The sequence below is a fragment of the Salminus brasiliensis genome, chromosome 18 (assembly GCF_030463535.1).
Source record: "Salminus brasiliensis chromosome 18, fSalBra1.hap2, whole genome shotgun sequence".
NCBI lineage: Eukaryota > Metazoa > Chordata > Actinopteri > Characiformes > Bryconidae > Salminus > Salminus brasiliensis.
This window is the reverse complement of record NC_132895.1, coordinates 20445297-20466419: the sequence shown is the minus strand read 5'-3', so window position 1 is coordinate 20466419 and position 21123 is coordinate 20445297. Positions and strand designations below refer to the sequence as shown.

At 39.6% G+C, this 21123-nt stretch overlaps 1 protein-coding gene across 10 annotated transcripts in view; it reads left to right on the top strand.

Moving 5' to 3' along the window:
• tenm2b (teneurin transmembrane protein 2b) overlaps positions 1–21123 on the top strand; it is a 325773-nt gene that overhangs the window by 235787 nt on the left and 68863 nt on the right. For all 10 annotated transcript variants that reach the window (XM_072662451.1, XM_072662450.1, XM_072662449.1 and 7 more), the window contains one exon: positions 7700–7925. In XM_072662451.1, the coding sequence (XP_072518552.1) occupies positions 7700–7925 (226 nt within the window). The remainder of the gene's footprint in view (positions 1–7699; positions 7926–21123) is intronic.

Sequence of the window (21123 nt, the reverse complement as noted above, 5' to 3'; positions counted from 1 at the left end):
CGACTTCAGCAGTTCCCATTCCTGATTGTTAAAGACGATAATAATGTTTTATTACCGTAGGGACAAGGCTGGTGCTATCCCTAAGCATATGTTCAGGATAGAAATAAGTCCTTACAGACGTTGAATTTGCAGAGGATAATTTCTTACTTACCTTTGATCCTCTAAAATCACATATTTCATGTTCTTCCAGCTATGTCAACTCTGTACTGACTTTTGAGTCCTTGGTACTTCCTTATAAAGCACATAATCACTGAGGTGAATACTTGACTCACGGCATTCAGTGTAATTTATACTTTAGAAAGGTCACATGAGCAGAAGGGACATTTGCCGAAACGATTGTAATAGATGTTGCCCAGCATGATACCTTAACAGGCCGTAAGTCAGAAATGCTCTTGTTCACTTAAGGCTGCACAGTATATTGTTTTTATTGTCGTTGTTGTGATGTGATTTGTTAGTTGTTGTACACAGAGAGTATTAGTATGCAAATCAGACTGGAGAAATTAGTATGTCTAACTAATCTTAGTGTTTTTTGTGTCTGCTGTGGTCATCTTGACAAGTTTAAGGTGTTTAGACAATCTAACAAATGTAAATATTATGATATCGCTTGGCCCTTTCCATAACCCTGTTGTTGGAATGCCTACTTTCAATCCTACCATTTCTTGGTTTTGAACAATTAATGAACCTGTTTCTCTTGACTTAATAAAACTCCAGTCAATTCTAGAGATTTCCTATGTTTTAATATCTTCTGGCCCACAGTAGAAGTGAATAGGGAGGTGTCAGCATCGATATCATGTTGGAACGTTTGGAATTGGCTTGCAGGGACGTGTGCTGAGGGAGCACACTGCTGCTGTAAGCCCACATTCCTCTCCGTATCTCCCTGCATTAACTGCAAGTGACTGTGACCTGCTCTATCTAGTCTGCAGGCCTGCATGCTGGTGTAATTGGTATGCATTGATGTTCTCCTGTGTCTTTGCCCATCCTGCAGTATTAGGGAGAGCAGCGTGATGGCTCTTGCTCCAGTCAGATGTGTCATCCACACAGAGGTGATTTAGGCAGCTAGAAGCGAACACTCGTTCGTGGGACGTGCCCCTTTTCCAAACTCTCTCCCTCTAGCTCTCTCTCTTTCGCTCTCCCTTTCCTTATCTTTCTCCACCTCACCATGGCCTTCGCTCCATTCTTCTTCTGCATATCACCTTGCTCCCAGCTCCTGGAAAGAGCTGCTCTTTTAGCGTGCTAATACTACCGATGCATTATTCATATGTTGTTTCTCTTTCTCCTAGCTATTTCTGGTGTCTTTGCACTCTGGAAAAAAAATCCTAACAAGGAAATCACCAGAGGTTTGTGTGGTGTCTTGAATGTTTGATTGCTCAGTTTTCCTTTGAGCACTACTTAAATAGCAAAAAAAAAATCTTGCTCTTACTCATGTCACCTAGACATGTATATAAATTATATTATGGACAGAAATCATGATAGTGACACAATGAAAGTAATTCCAGCACATTCACAGCTGTGTTTAAGATGCGTTTGCAGGCTGGTTCTCAGGGTTGTGTAAGAGTTCCCTTATTACTCTCTAATTAGTCCAGATGAGTGTCCAAGGCCAAAAGATGATGTGAGTAGAATATTTAAAATATCTCTCCCTCTCTCTCTCTCTCTCTCTGTTCTTTGCTCTGTTTCTATATCACTCTCTTATTCACCCTTTTTAATTAAATCTTTAGTAAGAAAAAAAAGGATCATTGGAGACAGCGCTAAGCAGAGCTGTCCTTGGGCCATTGCCGATCCACTGTTCTTTAGAGGCAGAGGGGGTGAGATCCCCACAAGCTCCTGCAGAGCCCGAAACTGATCTTACACACTCTGTGCTCCGCCTGCAGACCCGTGCAGCTCCCTCAGCCTCTGCAAATACCTGATTGACGTGTCAAACCCAGCAAACCCTTCTGAGAGTCAACTTCAAATATTGGCCCATATTTGGGTCTATTCGTCAGCCCTGCCATCATACAGAGTTAATGCATATATAAGGCACACAATCCCTAATGCTTCAAAGCACTGTTTCTCAACTTCGATCGTGGGAGTTTGCCATTCTTTCTGTGCTCTAGACCATCCGACTGTAAAGGGCTTAGTAATCTGTTGATGAGTTGGTTTAAATGCAACCACACTAGCAAAACACTGAAACTGTGCAGAACAGAATTATTTCGAGACTGGTTTTACAATATTCGATTTATAAAATCTGTCTGTAGAGTCTGTCACAATTTTGGAGTATTTTTGGATTATTCGTTTTATCGTCAAAAATAATGAGCAGATTAGCTGACTAACAAAGTTCAGCTAACTACTTAACAATTATGTGGGAAAGAATCAACGTTCATATTTTTGGGCTCTGTTGAGAAGGTACTTGTGTCTATACTCAGTAAAATACTCTGATATTGTCGGTTGTCATATCTCTTAGCAAACTGTGGGGTAAGGAGAAGACAAAAAAATTGCCTGGTTGGTGTGCAGAGAATTAGCGGATGGACAGATGAAAGAAAGACAGAGGGCTGCTGTCCACCAATCAAGCTGCATTTCTCTCTCTCTCTCTCTCTCTCTCTCTCTCTCAGTAAACAGTCTGAGTCAGTAGCGGAGCAGCGAGCTCCATTACCCCGGCTCTGTCTCCAGGCTCCTGCTGCCACATTTAGATTGTGTCTTTTATCATTCCAAATTGACATTTATGCTTTTACTCGTATTGTTTTTCCAAGGTTCCCACCGCTCATGTCGAGCAATTTATTTTAATCCCTGTCATGACGGGGCCCCGTAGCCTAGCGGAGCTCGGCGGCGGTAATTTCAGCATCGCCATGCACCAGCAGCGGCGAGCCGCCCCACAGAAGCTGTAGTGCTGCCTCTCTCCCCTCTCTGCCTCCCATCCCGCCTCAACCTCCCCACCAGTAATTGCTTTTAGCCTTTTCTTTTCCTCTTAGCTTTGCGGTTTCTCTCTCTCTGACTCTCTTTTTATTTTGCTTTTCTTCCCCTGACATGGATCTTTGACAGCTAAGGAGAGTGAGAAGAAAACACAAATTCAATTCCTAGATTATTACCAACAGCAGGTTTTTTATGTCCAGTTCTCTGGAAATAGCAGAAGCCGGAGAGGCCTTTTTTTCGTGATTATAATACGTTGGAGGCAGGCTCTTGTTTTCTGTTATTGCTGTACACGTGGTGCAGTGAGACAAAGGAGCAGAATAGAGGTTAGTTGTGTGTCTGTTTTTTTTATATATATATTATTGATTTGCTTTTAATGTAAATGTGTCTCTTTGTTATTACGGTGATGAACAGCAGCTGCTGGAATAGAACGTAACAGTCGGGGTGGATAGGCCTTTTTCCATGCCAGTGTCAAGCCTCTCCCTCCTTGTGTTGCTTGCTGAGTATTTTGTCTGCTACCGCCGTTTGTTCACTGAATCAAAACTCAATTATTCATAAACACTGTTAAATGGCGAGGAACGGAAACCTCGGGGAGAAAGAAACTCGGGCTTGTGAAAAGAGAGGGAGAGAGAGAGAGGCTGGTGGAGATAAATGAATGTTGGTGGCAGAAGACGGAATGGCTTCACAGCTGTTTCATGTTCCAATAAAATGGATATCATAAAGCCTGTGATGCAAGCGGAAATGTCAGAAAGGCAGCAAGCTTTGACTGCAGCACAGAGCCTTGTTTGAGCTGTGCAAAGCCTCAGTGTCTTGAAAGAATTGAACCCGGATGCAGATTTAAGCCCTGTTTGAGAGTTCTGTAAAGACTGCTTTAAAAACTTCAACTCAAAAGTTGGTGAAAGAGGAAGTTGCACACAATTTATTGAATTGACTTTAGGAAAATAGAGCTAGGCTCTGCTATTTGTGTCTTAGACGTTTGGATTTGAGTGATTAATTACTTGGCTTCCATTTTAACTTTAGAGATGGATAAATATATGTGGCACAATCGAAGATGTATTATTTTAGAACAGAGTAAGGAGAGCCTTGCTTTGTGTCTCATTCATTTGTATTCACTCAGCCTGCAGACAGCATCATTTCTAAAAATGTAAGAGAGTGTGATGCGAAATGTAATATATGAGACTGTGTGGTTATACTTTGTTTATCAAGACAAATTTTTAAATTGCTTATGCTCAGGAAATTGCATTTCTTCTTGGCACAGTTTTTCACAGTTCTCGCAACATGCCAACTGCTGTACGCAATGCCAGAACTGAACGCTATTTTAGGTCAAAGCCACATTCAGTCTCACTCAGGCCTTAGCTTCCATCTGGACAATAGTCTGGTCTCTTTTTACACCTTGTCGAAAACTCAAGTAGTATTTGCAAAAATGCGCTTGATTTCTGCTGATTTTATGCATTTATATTGTAGATGGCACATTGTCCAACATTCCTGTTGAAGTGCTTTTTTTTGGCTGTGGTCTCAGTTTTCTTTTATACATAATTGAACCATGCCTTTTGCTTTGAATGTGTAAATTTAGCACCGATAAACAAAATTTTCCAAAAATGAAAATAATTCAATGTTAGCCCTAACTGTCTCTATTGGTACAGCGAAAAACATTTTATGGAAATCGAGAAATCCTTCTACATAATAGCGCACATTTTCAGTAGAAAATAAAATAGCCAAATTGATACAACAGAGTACTGCTTCTGGTTCAGATTATTGGATAAATCTTAAAAATAACATTCTTTTAAGGTCGTTTAAGGTCCTTTCAAAGCATCTTTCCCATAATTTTCCAGTTGCATTTTTCTCAGCGCCATTTGGGTATAAGTGTGAAAAGGCTGGATGTGTTCAATTCTCACTTTAAGGCTTCAAGGTTGCCCCACCTTGTTGCATCTCTTCCTTTGTCCTTGGTTAAATCTCTGTGTCCGTTGTGTGAAGGGAGTTCAAGGGAGCAGCCCCTGGTCGGACGAGCGAGCACTACTGCTCTCCCCCACACAGCTGAACTCACTCGCTGCTCATTCCTCTTTTTCCACCTTCGCCCCCCGACCCGTCTACCACCTCCTCACCCAGCAGGAAATATACATTACATCAAGGCCTTCTTTGTGTCCGAGCTCGGCGTGACGTGGCACCCTAATAACAGTAGTCTCCTGTAATCTCTGCATTACTGTACTGACTTTGAGCCCTCCTCCCTAGCACAGCGCCGCAAGCTCTGCGGTGCGTTTTGTAAAAGTGCAGGAGCGACCCTATTGTCTCCAACTGCCTCGTCCGCTTCACACTGAGGCTCCTGGCGCGTTCTTCTCCTGAGTGAAAGGAAAGACGGTCCCACTCTCCTTCTTTTTACACAGCCGGGTGTTTCTATTGAAGTCCGGTGCCACACAAGGCCATTCAGTAGTCCCTTTAGCGGCTGTCGCTTCGATTTTGGGCTCCAACGGCAAGTCCGAAGGTGAAAAACAATAGAGGACGCTATGGATTTGAGACTGGCTAAGGATATCACAGCATATTAAAACTGCGAGTCCTACTATGCTTGTACAATGCTTTTGTGCAGGAAGGAGGGAATGTCGAGAGCTGCCTAGGGTCAGCTTTGATGGACATGTTGCCGGCCCATAATCCAGTGTTTTCGTCTTATTGTTAGGAGTTTGAGTTCCTCCAGAGTTCCTCTCTCATCCTCGGAGCGAAGAGAGAGAGCAGAGGGCTTTGTGCCTTCACTGTGTTTGTTGCGAGACTGTTTTTGGCCTGCTCTGGCAAACCATGCAAGGGGAGATTACACGGCCCAGGCCCTCAGACCGTAGCCGATCTCTTCTCGGCCCCAATCCCCCTTTCATCTCCCTACCGCTTTTTCTTTTCACGGGTTGGAAGAGAGCTTTGAATCCCTCGCTTACGCCTTCTTCACAGGGCCCACAGTCCTGTGTGTTGGGAAAACGGCCTTGGATGAATTTAAATTTGTTTGACTCTGCCCAATCACTGGAGGAAAAGAGGGTTTATGCATGGACTGATTGTAGAACGTGTGAACCATGCCAGTGTTATTACATTTATTGTGTTTTCTTAAAGATTCTGGGCGTTGTATTGAAGCAAACAAAGACAGGTGGAACAAAAGTTAAGAATACATTTAGAGCTTTGTTGTAGTGACTGTGGATAATTGAATTTAATAGTAAACTGCGTGGATTATGGAGGTGTCAAGTAAGCCTTCAAGCACTTTTAAACAGTATTTTTGTAGGTATTGTTAGGGTAGAAATATTCCCTCTATTCAGTGGCGTGTATAGAATTGAATGTATGTATATTTATAATGCATGTTTGGAGACTCATGGCCAGCTTAGAATGTATGTTTTTGTAGTTTTATTGTTTGCATGGTTAACAGGCCTTTAAATGCCGACTGAAGAAATAGGCATGCTAAGAAAACCTCTATGAGTTACTGAAGACTAAATGTTTATTTTATTCAATAAATATTTGATTATATCACATTTCCGAAAGTAAACATATATTTTTAAATGTCTACTGGTTTAATTTTATTTTTACATCTCTTTTCTTTTCTTTACACATATCTTAGCCTTAAAATATTCAGTACGCATGATACGAATAGATTTGCATTTGACAAAATCTGCTTTAATGTAATTAATGTAAGCTTTAAAAGTAGTTAAAAGTAGATAATATTAGAATTAAATATTTCATTGTGAAAACAATAAAAAATATTTGTTACATATTTTTTTAATGAAAAATGTATAAAACTATACATTGAAACCACATTTTAACACTATACACATTTTATTAGTAAAATGCTCAAAATGGTCTTTTAGTTTAAAAAAAAAAAAAAAAACATTTTGTACACATTCTGTCACATATTTTGCAATCATTAGCAAATATAATATAATATAAAATTAATAATATAACAAATGTAATAGAAATCCTTCTGTGATATTCTTCAGAAAAAAACTAAAATATATTGAAGACCATTCACATAAATGTAAAAAAGTCCAAGTGAAAGCAGCATTAGCCAGTGATTTCTTATATAACATGCAGCAAATGTTTGTGCTAGTTTGATACTAGTTCGATACCACAAAATGTTTTTTCAGTGATCTATAACATGACATGGATCTGCCCGGCATGATAAGTTAAGTCTTCTTTAAGGTGAAGCATTTTAGAAAATGCAGTTAGATGTGAGTGGATGAAAGTGGACAAAACTGAAATCCTAATATAACCATATTTCTGTACATATACAGTGGAAGCGGTGATGTGTTATAGGGATGACTTCTGATAAATGATTGATGGGGCTAAAATCATCATTTGTCATCATTTGTTTCACTTCCTAAAAAAATATTACAAATACTACAAATAAAAAATCCTATTTAATTTAGTTTTTACTTTTTGACTTATTTTACTTTAATTTGACCAATTTAACATTTCAGTATTTCCTTCTGTTTTTTGTAATTAATAGCATGAATGGTAACCGGCTTTAGGAGTTAGATAGCAAAACATTAAATGCCTTTTTCAACTACAGATATTTTCAAGGTTTTTCCCTTTTATCTGTGCAGATTTCATTTCACAGCGATCGGCCTCCTCTCTGTTCCTAAACTTCTGACATTTCACATCTCCTATCTCCTTCCTATTGCACCATTCACAGCAGAAGCCAAAGAAAAACATTCACACTGATTATTAAGCCAATGTGAAAGCAGTGCAGTTTCAGGTGGTGAACTCGTGCTTCCAAAAGCGCTGCACAAACAGCGAGAGATGCTGTAATTGAGGCCTTTCTTTTCTTCACCCTCTTAATTCTTTCTCTCTTTTCTCTCAGGTCCATCCAGCCATCACAGTCAGTTGGCTCCGCGGCCTCCTCTTCCCCCTCCGCACAACCACCACCAATCCTCGGCTAATTCGCTGAACCGCAGCACCCATGCCAGCCGTAGGAACCCTCAGAGCCACACACCCACCTCAGCCCCTGCTGACGGGCCCTCCACCCCAGAGTCTGTGCAGCTCCAGGACAGCTGGGCTCTCAACAGCAGCGTTCCACTCGAGACACGGTCAGTTTGGGTCCCACATCCCTCTCGCTCACTGCTGGGAGCCAAAACCTATTGTAATGTGTTGGCTAACAAACACCACGTAATGACTCATGTCTTTAAGCACGTTGCCAGGCTGTCATTGGGAATGACAATTTGTTCTTAATTCGTTTTTAATTGACCAGCCTGGTTAGATAGAAAATGATTTGAAAAAATCTGCTCCTTTGATGCATCACTCAGAACAGACAAGATGAGAACTGTAACAGTTTTTTTAATCAACATCAGCTGCAAATCATTAGTCCAGTAATCAACAGTAAAACTGACTGCAATAAATTCATAATTCAGTCTTCATTTAACTGTTAGAGGACTAAGCCAAGTCTTTTCCTCACCTCATTTAAACCCAATTCACAACACTGCCCCTTATTATAGCATTTAATTGTGGCTTGTAATGTATTTGTGTGCATGGTAACATGGTGATGGGTAATAAATAAATAAATAAATGCATTTTCTGTTTAGTCAGGTTCCACACAGTCTTAAATCCACCCTGGATGCTACATATTTCATTGCCCTAGACTAAAATCGTACATTCATTATTTGGGTTTGGAAAGCATATTATACTATTAAAGCATGTCATATTGTTTATAATATTATTAATTACACACTATAATTACTTGTATATGTAAAATGTAAAACATTAATTTTCCATTAACCAATTATTAATTTCAAATATAATTCTGAAATTCTTAAGGGTTCCGAAATTCTATTGCATTGCATCTGATCATATTAAATATAGTTGAATACACAACGATTCATATTATTAAAACATGAATGAAAGTGAATAGCATGAATTACCTTAATATGTTAATCAACAGTAATTATCGCCGTGGATCCAGGACAGAGTTGTGGGCACCCAAGGCCCACCCTCTCAACCTACAAGAATTCTGCATAGTTAGCAAGCAGTTAGTAAATTGCTAGAATTATGTCATAGACGATTCAATTTTAAGTTAGTGCAGGTCAATTGGATAAAAAAAATTATATTATTTTAAGATAATGATGAAAGGCGCTCTTCAAATGTAAAGTGTTTTATTAATTTTATTTTCAGTTTATCCAAATGAAGTTGAATGAGGTTGCTTTTAGCCCCATAAAATATGCTGAAGATAGAGCCAGACCAAATTTTCATCTTTGCAGAAAAGGTGTCAGTCCAGTGCATTATATGTTTTAAAAAAGTACTGTTGGTGTACACTGGCCAACACATGCCAACAACTTTTTAGTTTAGTTAAGACTAATGAAGTGTAAGTTCTGCATTTAAGAACCTACACTGATACTTTCTCAGTCCTCTCAATTCTAAATTCTGATTGTGAAAGACTGCTATGAGGGAAATGGGTTAGAGTGTCACCAGTTGTTTGTGCTGTTTAAGATGCTAAGATTTCTAATGCTGTAAATGTATTGAATTCTAATACAGTGGAACATGGCAGGTGTTAATTTAGAGATTTTTTCTAATTTAGGGTGTTTTTTTATGATATGATGAAAAAAAAAAATATATATATTTGCTTTAAAATTATGAATTAATAATAATTGTATAAATCCAGCTTAATTGCAAGAATTACATTTACAAGAACTTTTTACAAGTACTTTTTTTTGTGAAATCCCAAACTGGGTGTTTGTGGTTGTTGGGTTACAGCTAGATAAGGAATTTTTGTATTTTTGAATTTAAGATTTTTTTCACAGGATGTGAAATTTATTAATTATTATTTTATAGAATATAAAAATCTATGTATATACAAAACTTCTAATTACGGCAATTTTGTATTTAATTTTTGTGGGATGTCCTATAAAGTGCTGTTATTCTAATATTAATACATTCTAATATTATAATTACATATTTTTTTGTAATTTATCAAGAATTTGCATTTGTCAACATAAATTATGCTAAAATATAGGAACAAATATAAAAAACACAATAATCTACCAGGTGTAAGTGTAGATGTAGTGCACAGTTGTGAAATATATTGTATACATTTTCACATAATGTATTTTATATTGTGACACCAGTGAAGAATTTTCATTTTAGGTCAAAAATAAGGTTGAACAAATCAAGCGCAACCTTCCCCTCAGCATAGTGTGAGTGCCCCTAGCCCACACAGAGACACACACCCAGGGTTACCCTGTCAGCACGCACCTTCACAGCATGGACTCCATCACTACCTCTCTCTGCTGCACACACACGTACCAGCGACACACAGGCATTCAGCGAGCAATCTGTCACCTGTGGACACAGTCAGCGTGTTATCTCACACACACGGACACCTTCACACATGATACACACAGAGCTCCACCACACTTTCTCTCCCTCTCTCGTTCTATGTCCCGGTGAGTGTTTTTTTCTCTTCTTTTTTGTTTGTTGGGCCGCTCCTTCTCTCCTACAGGGTGGAGGTCGCTCCCCTCTGCTCCTCCATCACACCCTCTACATGCCAAATACACTATTCATGAGCTTCTGTCTTTCTCTCTCTCTCTCTCTCTCTCTCTCTCTCTCTCGCTCTCTCTCAGATGTTTTATTCAGCATATGCTCTGATACAGGACACAGCCCAGTCCCTCTACTCCACCCTGCACACACACACACACACAACCGTGTGTCTGCTATCCTGTCGACACAAACCTTCACACTGTGGGATCCATCACTATCCACTCACTCTCACGCACTGCACATTCACCACAGAATCCATCACCAGCGCTCACCACCCAGCCTCACAGTACCTCTCTCTCTCACTTTTCTTCTCCCTGTGTAAAATATTTTGACACTCGCTCTCAGATGGAGGAGGAGTCTGAAAAATAGGTCATGCTATGGCAGGCATGCAAAATAGGGCTGAAATACTGAAGCATTGCGGCCTATGAGAAAGGTTTCACTCTCTCCATTCTTTCTTCCTTAATTTATTTATTTTTTTTAAAGAGTGTTGGCAATGACAGGTGGACCAGACCATATGGTGACAGATTGGTACAGAGTCCCTGAGAAAAATATGAAATGCGCAGCTGTCATAAGAGATGGAGTGTCCCGCTCACAAAAGTTTGGAAGGGCAGCTCAGGCCCGTGTGGATAGAAGCTTGTGCCCAGAGATGAAAGAAGGTTATTTTTTTTACTAATTGTTAGTACCTTAAAAGAGTTTTCTGTACATTCATGGAGCATCTTGGACAGTTCCAGCACGTTTTAGAAAAAAAAAAGAAAACAGGGCCAATAATGTCATAAGCATTTTTTTTATGTCCAGGTCCAGTATTTTACTGCAAAATGGATGAATAAAAGCATGACCCACTGTTTACTTTAATCAGCAATCAATTGTGTATACCTTTGCAGTAGTTTAAAAATAATTATTTAATTATTCCCAAATTCTAAAAAAGTCAGATGATGCAGTGGTGCAGCATATATGCAGTTAATGTGAACTATTAAAAGGGTAAATAAAAAAAAACCTAAATAGATTAATTATTAGGGTATATAGGGTATTATTTGTTGAAAATAAAATTTAATTCTGATTTACTAATGTGACACAACTGACATAAGACTCCAAGTGACCGTAATGGTGCAGTGCTAAGGTCAGTAGCCTTTTGACTAATACTAATTACTTTTTAGTCATAATTAGGCTATTTCAGTTTACCAAGCTGGGAAAACCAAAACAATAATAAGAATAAACTGCAAAGACTATTTGTTTTTTCTTATGTTTTTTAATTTTTATTTATGTAGTTAACTTAAAGCCGGACACAAAACAAGCAAACATTTCAGTTTCTTGCTGTTATCAGTGATATATATTCGTAGATTTGTCTGACCTTTTAGTAGTGTGCAGGCAATATTTTTTATTTATTGATACAAAATAATAATCTTTGTTCTTTCCATGTATTTAACATACAACTATGATTAATGTAAAATTAATATATGGTTGCACCACCTGCCACATTCAGAGTAATAAAATTAATCAGTTTTGAAATTAATTCATACCATTATAAAAAATCTAATAAACAATTATTGACAATATTGACAGATTAAATCGATTTTTGCAGAAACAAGAAAAAAAAATAAAACATAGGCTTATGTTTTGTTCCTCTATTCATATCGAATACCAAATACATAAGTTACACAATGAAGGATTTTCACATTTGGTTCTTTATTTAAGTATGATAATTCTTCACTTCTGGCTTTTTTTCAATGTCAAGAAGTGACAAAAACAGAAATGTCCTTTTGTACATGAACACAAATGTAGTATTGATTGAAAGTTTAGAATTTTCAGCTAAATTTCTCTGTTGATTTCAATAAGCTATGATTGAGAAATAATTCATTTTATATTATACTCTTTTTATTATTGCTGGTAAAAAATGGACATTCTAAGCATTAAACAGTTCTAAGCTCGCAGCACTCATGCACTCAGCAGGCAGATTAAGAATGGCTTTTGTTAGGGCATATGGACTTGACCTCCACACCTTCTACTTCTGTATTGCTTTGTCTGTCAGATGGCCCTGTCTAGCATAAAGTGCAAGCCCAGCAGTTCGCAGAGCAGTTTTGTCCATTAATACCACTGGGGTGTTTACCAAGGCAATTTAGTTCAGCCTTCAAAAGCACAATGCAGTGTTTCACCAGGGGCAGAAAGGTTGACTTTTGACCTCAACTCTGAATTGCTGTCTATCATAGTACTGTTGGGAGAAATGGATACATGTGCACAAGTTAACTCCCAGAGAGACACACACACATTTTGTGTGCTTTTTGTGTAACTGTAAAAAAAAATAGTCAGCACTGCCTGAAAAGTTTGTGTAAAAATGCATTTCAAAAACAAATGAATATATTGCTTTATATTATATGTAGGCCAATAAAAACATTAATAAGCTCTTTATGGTAATGCAGGTTTGTTGTGACAATAGCAGTAAGTACTTCACACATTTAACACGCAGCACTGAGATCAAGAATAATCATTATGTTTTAAAGGGTAAGGATAGAATAGGGCAAAGTAGCTAGAGTAGCTTTGAAGCTGTGAATCGAGGGCTGAAAATCACTTGCTCTGGAAGAGCAGAGTTCAAGCCTTGGCTAAAGAAAGCACACTATTTGTGTGTGATCCATTCTGTCATCATGACCTTTAACTATGTGTTCATTGTTGACATGATAAAAAAATAAAACATTGTACAGCCTGATTCCATTTAGTCAAATGAGGTTTCCTTGAGAAGAACTTTTGGAAATGGTTGAGCCAACCATCATACACACATTAAATCACAATATCAGTGATAACGACGATAACAGAGAAAATGTCAGTTACTTGGTTTAAAGAGCGAATAACGTTTTTTTAGTTTCCCATTCGAGTAAAAGACTAAAAATACAGATGGCAAAGAATGCAGTACTAGACAGTCCAAATAATCCTTAATCTTCATTTTACACAATCTAAACAATTTTTTTCCTGTGTGACGTATAAACATCTTAGTACAGAAAGTAACAAAGATACTAAAACTGCATTCAAACCATCACAAAGGTAAATGCACCAAGCCATTTTCTGCTTTAATTAATAAATAATGAATGATGTTGACTGAAGGGCTAAATTAATTCGTCTAAACAGCTAGACTAAATTGTAGCTCTATTCTTCATTATTACATCCCAAAAACAGTTCCAACCTCCCGTCCGCACAGAAACAGTGTTTTAGTGTTTTTTTCTGTGTTGTATGTCGAGCTTAATGAATTATATGCGTAACGTGAGGTGATCACACTGATTACAATAGCACTAAGAGCATGATCTGTTGCTACACCCTTGATAAACATCCTTTTGTCATTTTTTGTGAATATTATTTAGAAGGTGGAGTATAAGCCAGAAAGAGCATTATGCAAAAGGGAAAAACATTGTGTTTCGTGCAAAGTATTCAGTGTTACTTATTACCAAAAAAGCTTCAAAACAGAGTCGATAATGAACTGATGATTCTGGAAAACGTTGGTTGCAGCCCTAGTGTGGTTTATTTGTAGTTATTTTAATGTGCTCAAATAAACAGCTTTACACTCTTCAAAATAGTCCTACTTTGCCTCGATGCAGCTTTACACTCTCATGGCCAGTGGTTCTCAGATCGATTCTCAGGGCATTGTAGACCACAGTTTTGCTCAAACCCAACTCTCAACACAGAGATCTCTCAAGCAGCTTCACTAATAGTGTGGCCAACAGGCTTAAAGATTTCATATATTTATTTATTTTTTTGGAAATAAAATCACACAAAGCAAAAACATTTTTATTATTCATCCTAGGAACAGATTTCAGGCATTTAAGCATAACATAGGCTCTCAGGCTTTAACTTTTAGTGGAAGCGAATATGAATATTTCTATTGATTCAATAATCTTAACATTGTAAAGATCAACTGCCAGATTCACAAAGTGAAAAACAACACAACATACATTTAGTCGGCTCATCCAAACATTTAACCAGTACTGTATATACACTCGCAAACAGACATTTCCTACTATTTAGCTATTGTAAGAAGAAGGTGGCATGCCTAATATTCTTCTTTTTTTGCCTTCCTTTAAAAATGCAGATTTCCAGTCTTATTTCGGTCTTCCTGTGCATTTAAAATTCCCCTGCCTCTCAAAGGTGGAAACGAGTATTGTTCTCCTTCACCTTCATTCCTCAGGGACGGCACTCCATCCTCAAACACTCCACCGCTCCCTCTCTCGTGTGGCACGCAAATGAGCGCGTGCCTTAATAGCCGAGTGTCGGAGTGCAGAGTGAGAAGAGCCCAGCGCTGGGAATTCTCTCCTGCTCCGTATCCTCGGATTCAGGGCCCAGAGCCTGCACTTCCGCTGGCTCTATATTTATCCAGGAAGAACTGGGGGGCTAAGGGAGAGGCAGCCCAATTAGAGGTGGTTTGTTGGGGCTAAAGCTCCTGCGGTGCCTCTGAGATGGAGCTAACTACGCTGAGCTGCTCTCACTGAAGCGACATGAGAGAGAGGAGCTCCATTAGTGACCGGCCAAGACCTCATGTAGCTGCCTTGTTTTCCCTTCTTTCTTTTTCTGTTTTCTTTCCTACTTTGTTTCACTCTAACTTTTCTCTCTCATGCAGTCACTCTCTTTCTGTCTCTCCCTCTCTCTCTCCTTTATCTTTTTGTGTCTCTCGTTCCTGGTCAGTTCAGCAAGTACCTCTTAAGTACAGTATTAGCAAAGCATAGCATGTATAAGGTGAATATTCTCAGTAGTAGTGTTTCTTTTTTTTCTTCTCCTTCTCTCTCTCACTTTCTTCAATTTAGTTTCTCATTTCTATCCTTCATTCTCTCACCCCCCCCCCCCCCCTCTTATTCGTTCCTCTCATGGAATGTGACAGCTGTAAATGGCTGATGTAGAGGGAAAACCGGAAAGCAAAGGGGATAGAGCCGCTAGAGCTTTTTCCCTGGGTACCTTGGCCAGTGTTGGAATGCTTGTGCTGTTAGCTAGCAATAGCACAGCATAATGAATGAACTCGATTTAAGTGTTGTTACGATTATACTGTCTCACAAGGGATCCATAGTTTACAGTATGACTAAGCTGAGCGCTTTACACCAAGTGTACGCATATTTATAGCCCTGTTTAGGACCCATTGTGCAATTTTTTAGGCCGTGTTTAAGGCCTATTGTGTAGTTGTAAAGAATTTCGGCTAAGGCTCAGTGGAGCTGCCTTTACTTGCTCTCAATGGGCGCAGTGTGGAAGCTTCAATTCCCAGGCAAATAAAATGGAGACTATGAAATGTCGTGCAACAGCATTTTCTTGAGTGGAATGGCCATTGCTCTTAGACACACTTGTGTAGCAGCAGAAAGCCGAGAGAATCAAGTGGACATGGCAGACATAGTGACACGTCTCATGTGTCTATGTGGCTGTTCTCAATGCGTAGTGTACCATAGATGCTTATACAGAGTACAGAGAGTTGTGATACACTTGGGGAGTGAGCTGGGGTGGTGATCATCCAGCATACTGACCTCACTGACGCTGAATGCAATCAAATGCGCACAGCAATGCTCTAAAATCTGGTAGAAAACCTTCCTATGACAGTAGAGACAGTCACTCAAATGAAAGCAGACATAGACAGAGACATTTTGTTTCTTTATTTTGGAAGAAACACAAAATGAGTGTGTCCCAATACTTTTGTCCATATTGTGTAAAGTGTATTATGTTTAAAGCTGTTGCAAATCTTTTAAAGTGTTTGTAAAGGTTTTTATTTTGCTTTAGCATGCAAGAAAAACATAAATCTTGTCAAATTCTATATTAGATATAAATTATATACATAAGATGTTTGCAGGATTTGAGCCTTTGGCGTTAGCCTCATCCTCGGCCCGGGTTTTGCTACAGCTGGACCTAGCAGGCAGGGGCGGAGCCAACCCCCTGGGAGACCGGGCAGGACCAGCCTGGTGGTGGAGGGGAGGAGGGAGGCAAAAAATGTAACATCAGCAGCATCTGAAAGCAGCCAAAATAGGTGTGTCAGTAGAGGTCTTTTAAACGCAGGTGGAAGCTGGTTATTGGAAAAAGGGAAAGGGAAAGGTGACACAGCATGTGAGTCTCCTGGTAGTACAATCACTAGAGCTTTCATTTCTTTTTTTATCCACATCTATTTTTTTTTTCTTGTATTTGAAGAACCTTTTATGCATTCAGGTGGTTCTTTGAGTTGTCGTGTTCTCCGTAGCACCTTTTGTTTTACTAATGAAAAGGGTTTTAATTCCTATGATGGCTGTGTTTTGGGATGGGATGACCATGACGTGATGTGAAGGTTTATTTCTAAACAGCTGCATTTCTTTGTCTTTGGGCTGATTGGAGGGATGTATTCTTATATTTGTAATACGAAAGGAAGCAGTTAAAGGCCTGTTTTTTTTTATAATTGATGATTTGGTTACTTGGTTCATTGCAGCGATCATTTCCTGCCTACCAACACCTTCACCAAACACAGCATAGTAGTAACAGCAGATTCTAAACTTCTAAACACAAGTTTTCTTCCTCAGAAAGTAAATATCATTTAATTTGGAGTCAAACAGGTTAATTAACAGTTTAATCAGATACACAGCGTTCTGGCTTACTGGCACAAAGAGGCAGAAGTAGGGCAGCATCCAGCCCTAAACAGTTCTAACCACCGTCCCTCACAGATTACTAATAAAGCTCGAGAGCTGTTTTTTGTTTGTGTTTTTGTGTGTTATCTGTTAAATCTCTTGTTTACTTGTTAATTGCTTTGGCCCCTTCCCTGTTTCCCATAAGAGGAAAGGAAAGGTGTTTACTGTGAAAGCGAGACTTTTCACGGCTTTTCCTTGCTGTTGTTAGCTTGTGGTGTTTTGCTCTGTTTGCGCTGGCTGGTGACTGCGGCTGCTTGGTGAGATGTCTCAGTGGGGCGACGGGCATCCTCTGATTGGCATGCTGCGGTTGGTTCGCTACCCGGAGCGCAAGAAAACAAGAACAATTTGTTGCAATTAAAAACGAGCAGAAAGTTTCAAATGAGATCGGGGAAAGTTAGGGAAATTGTTGGAAGATGATGTTGCATGAAACCCGAGCGCTTGTTAAGCGAGCGACCAGAGGGACTCAGATCTACAGTTTAGAACAGGATGTGCAGTTTAGCTTAATGAACTTCACTTTGATTCACAGGGTCTTATAGCGTGGCTTTCCCTCTGTGTTTTGAAAATGCTCCCTAAGTGATGCTCTACGCGCTACATTGATGCCGGCACTGCTCTGGTGCGTTTATAGCAGTTCATGTTTCCAGAACTTGTTTGGATGTTGTATACAGCTATTTACTTTCAGTTCTTTGAAAGCTTGTGAGGAATTGCAAAGTCAACAGTGTAGCGATGAATAAAATATGATCTGAGTAATCAATTAATTTACCGCCTGCTCGCCGTGTTGCAATTAGTGGTTGTCTAACGCTGAAGGATGAAGCATGATATTGCCTAAAGGCTGATGGTGATGGCCTTAGCCCTGACTGACACTGTCTACCTGGTCATTAATCTTTGCCTGTGTGTGTGCATGGGTGTATGTATGAGACAGAGAGAGCCTGAATAGAAGCTGCTGCTCAGTATTCCTTTGTGCCGGGGTTAACAACCGCAGGTCAGTGTGTGAATTTGTCTCTGCTGTAACACCTTTATTGGCCCTGTAGTTCTTCCATCCATCTTTCTCATTTAAACGTCCCTCTGGTTCTGTCCTACCACGGCTCTGCCGTAAGATTTCATCCTTGGGGTGGATGGAGATTGTTTAAGCTCTTCCATTGTGTTCCATATGTTTGAAGCACTCTTGCATTGGCCTCTTTGGACTTGCAGCACTCTTGCATTAGCCTCTTTGACTACTGCTTTATACACTATTTATTCTTTACTGGTTCTTGCTTTGTTACTTTCAGTATCGTGAGGGTTTATGAAAGCATTTACTTTCGTAGAGAACACTTAAGGCTGTCTATATTTCACTCTGTACTCTGTACAGTTCTTACATGTCTATCAAGGGCACAATGGCTACTTTCACATTACAAGCCTCATTGTACAATTCACTTTATTTTTTATTTTTTTATGCTCAGATCCGATCTTTCTATCTCAATGGTTCATGTCCCTGCGCCCCGAAACGGGCCACACGCGCACATCCACATCAATATCGTAATGCGAATCAGCCACGTGCGTAATGAATGTCAAAATGAGCCTGAATCCCAAATGGCTCCCCCCTCCCTTCTACACCCAAGTAGTACATTTATGTCCAGTAGGGATCTGTGCACATGAAGTGAATCCCTAATGGCTCTTTGTTAGACATACACCGACCTGCTATAACATTAAAACCACTGACAGATTAACTGTATGACATTGCCTGTTTCGTTTGGGGTAGGATATACATTTTAGGCAGTAAATTTCAAGATCTGTTCTTAAAATTGATTTGTGGAATGCAGGCGGGCGTAAGGCAGGGCAGGCGTAAGGATCTGTGCCACTCTGGTCTTGTACTACAGTCATACAGAGCTTTCTGGGTAAAGATCTGTTTAAAAGGTCTGTGTTTGTTTGCTTACATGTTGAAATAGCTCCATATTCTTATTATTTACTCTTAATTCTTCTTCTTATTTTTTTTTTTGGATTTTTTTAGTATATCATGTCCAATGATCAAAAAGAAAACTCTAACCTAACCTAATTTACATAAGTGGACAGTGTGGTGCCTTTAGGTTTAGTGAATCAATGTGCTGTTTGATTCACCCCCCCCCCCCCCCCCCCCGCCACCAAAATAAATAAATAAATAAAATAAATTCTCCATAGTGCAGAACACAAGCATAGTGTATCATGTTGTGGTGTATTGCAGCCATGGACCGAATGAAACAGTCTCTTTTTCCTTTCAGAGTCAATCTTCAATATATTAATGCCGTGTCCAACAAATCAAACGCGTGTATGTACACAAACACTCACACAGTGAGGCAATAGGGCAGGGGAAGGACGGATTTTCTCTGTCCACTTGAGTGCCCTCATCCACTCCACACTCTGCACAGACAAAAAATACACACACACGTCTCTCTCACTGCCCTCACTTCAGTTCACCATTGTGAGGATGTCTGCTCAAGCTTTGTAGTCCATTGCTAGCGCTGAGTATTGTTCTGAATTTTTCAATATGGATACCAGTGCCCATACTTACATTTCAATACTGATTCCTGAATCATTTTAGCACCCTGTTCTAAGCATAAAACTAAAAGGGTTCTTCACACTCATGTCTCACACTCTGTCTCATTTACAGAAATAGTTTCCTAAAGCAATGGTTCTCAAACCAGACCTCAAGAAGCCTCAGATTATTCATATTTTCACTCTGTCCTTACGTAAGGATAAAAAATAAATCTGGACCATTTGGGGGTCCCTGATCTAAAGTAGTCCTACAGAGTCTCTGCCCTGAACAGTGTGATGTATTTTCTGGCCCAGCATGCATGATCCAGCTCAGTCAGATCTTAATAAGCTGATGATCTGGATCAGGTGTGCTGGGACAAAGAATAGCTGAAACTAGGCAGGGCAGTTGATCACTGGATCAGAATTCATGGGTGTGTTTGGAGGGAAGTTATTGATATTTCAATATGCATTCACGGAAGTCCCGTAGTTTAGTCCAGGACCAAGGAACAGGTTTAGCTCTGTGACGAAGCTGCAGCATTAACATAAGGGCGACACATGATAGTGCTAGAGCTGGCTGGTGTGACCGGGTCTAACTGTGTGTCTGGAGGTGGGTAAAGGCAGCAGTTGGAGGCTCAACAGGGGGTCCAAGCACAGGCCAGGTGGGGTCAGGCTGGACTTCCTACCCTCAGCAACACTGATGGAAACAGATCTGAGGCTACTTTAACGCTGGAACCGGGCCTGAGCCAGGCCTATCGCTCATCAAAGCTGCCTGGTCAACTGTCCCCCACTTTCATCCCTCTCCCATCTGCCCTCCACGCACACACACATGCACACACACACACAAACAGACGCAAACAGATTCTCTGCCCACGACCACCAAGCCTGGTGTACACACACTGCACTGGCATTGTCTCAAAGACCAAAAGATTGCGTGGCAGCCATGTTCTTGTGTTCTTACGCACTGTCTCTGTCTCTCTTCAGCCTCATGGCCGTGGGTTGTTGCCTCAGTGCTTGCTTTTGGATTGCTGAGGATTTGGGGGGTCCATACTGAGCACGCTGAGAGCCATATTACACTGTCCCCTGCTGAGCTTCATTCAACACTGTGGTCTCAGTTCAGAATCAGTTCAGTCAGTCTGATCTTCTCTTATTGCTCTTTTAATTTTTAATTCTTGTTTATATTATGTATATAGTGTAAATTATTTATCCAAATTCTTGTAACTGAGTGTCTTGCTATCCCTTTCTGCTGATACACTGGGAATTTCCCCACTGCGGGATTAATAAAGGACTATCTTATCTTATCTTATCTTATCTGACCGACTGTTGAATCAGAAATACGTATCTGGTATCGATTTTTATATAAATAATTGATTACAATTATCCTCTTGATTAATTGACTGTGACTAGATGGCAAGTTACATAATGATAATGCACATATGAAGAGTATGAAGAGCCCAGTGGACTCAAAATACTCATCAAGTATTTTGAAATATGTGATTTTTTTGTTATTATTGTTAGGTTCATTTTAAAGTAATTTTAAAATACTTGCATTTAGCTACAATAACAGCAACCAATTTACAATAACAGCAATCACTCTAATGGCAAATTTGAATGTAAGTGAGTAGGAGGAGGGAGTGGAGTGGGAGTGTGTGTGTGGGGGGGGGGGGGCTAGGGTAAA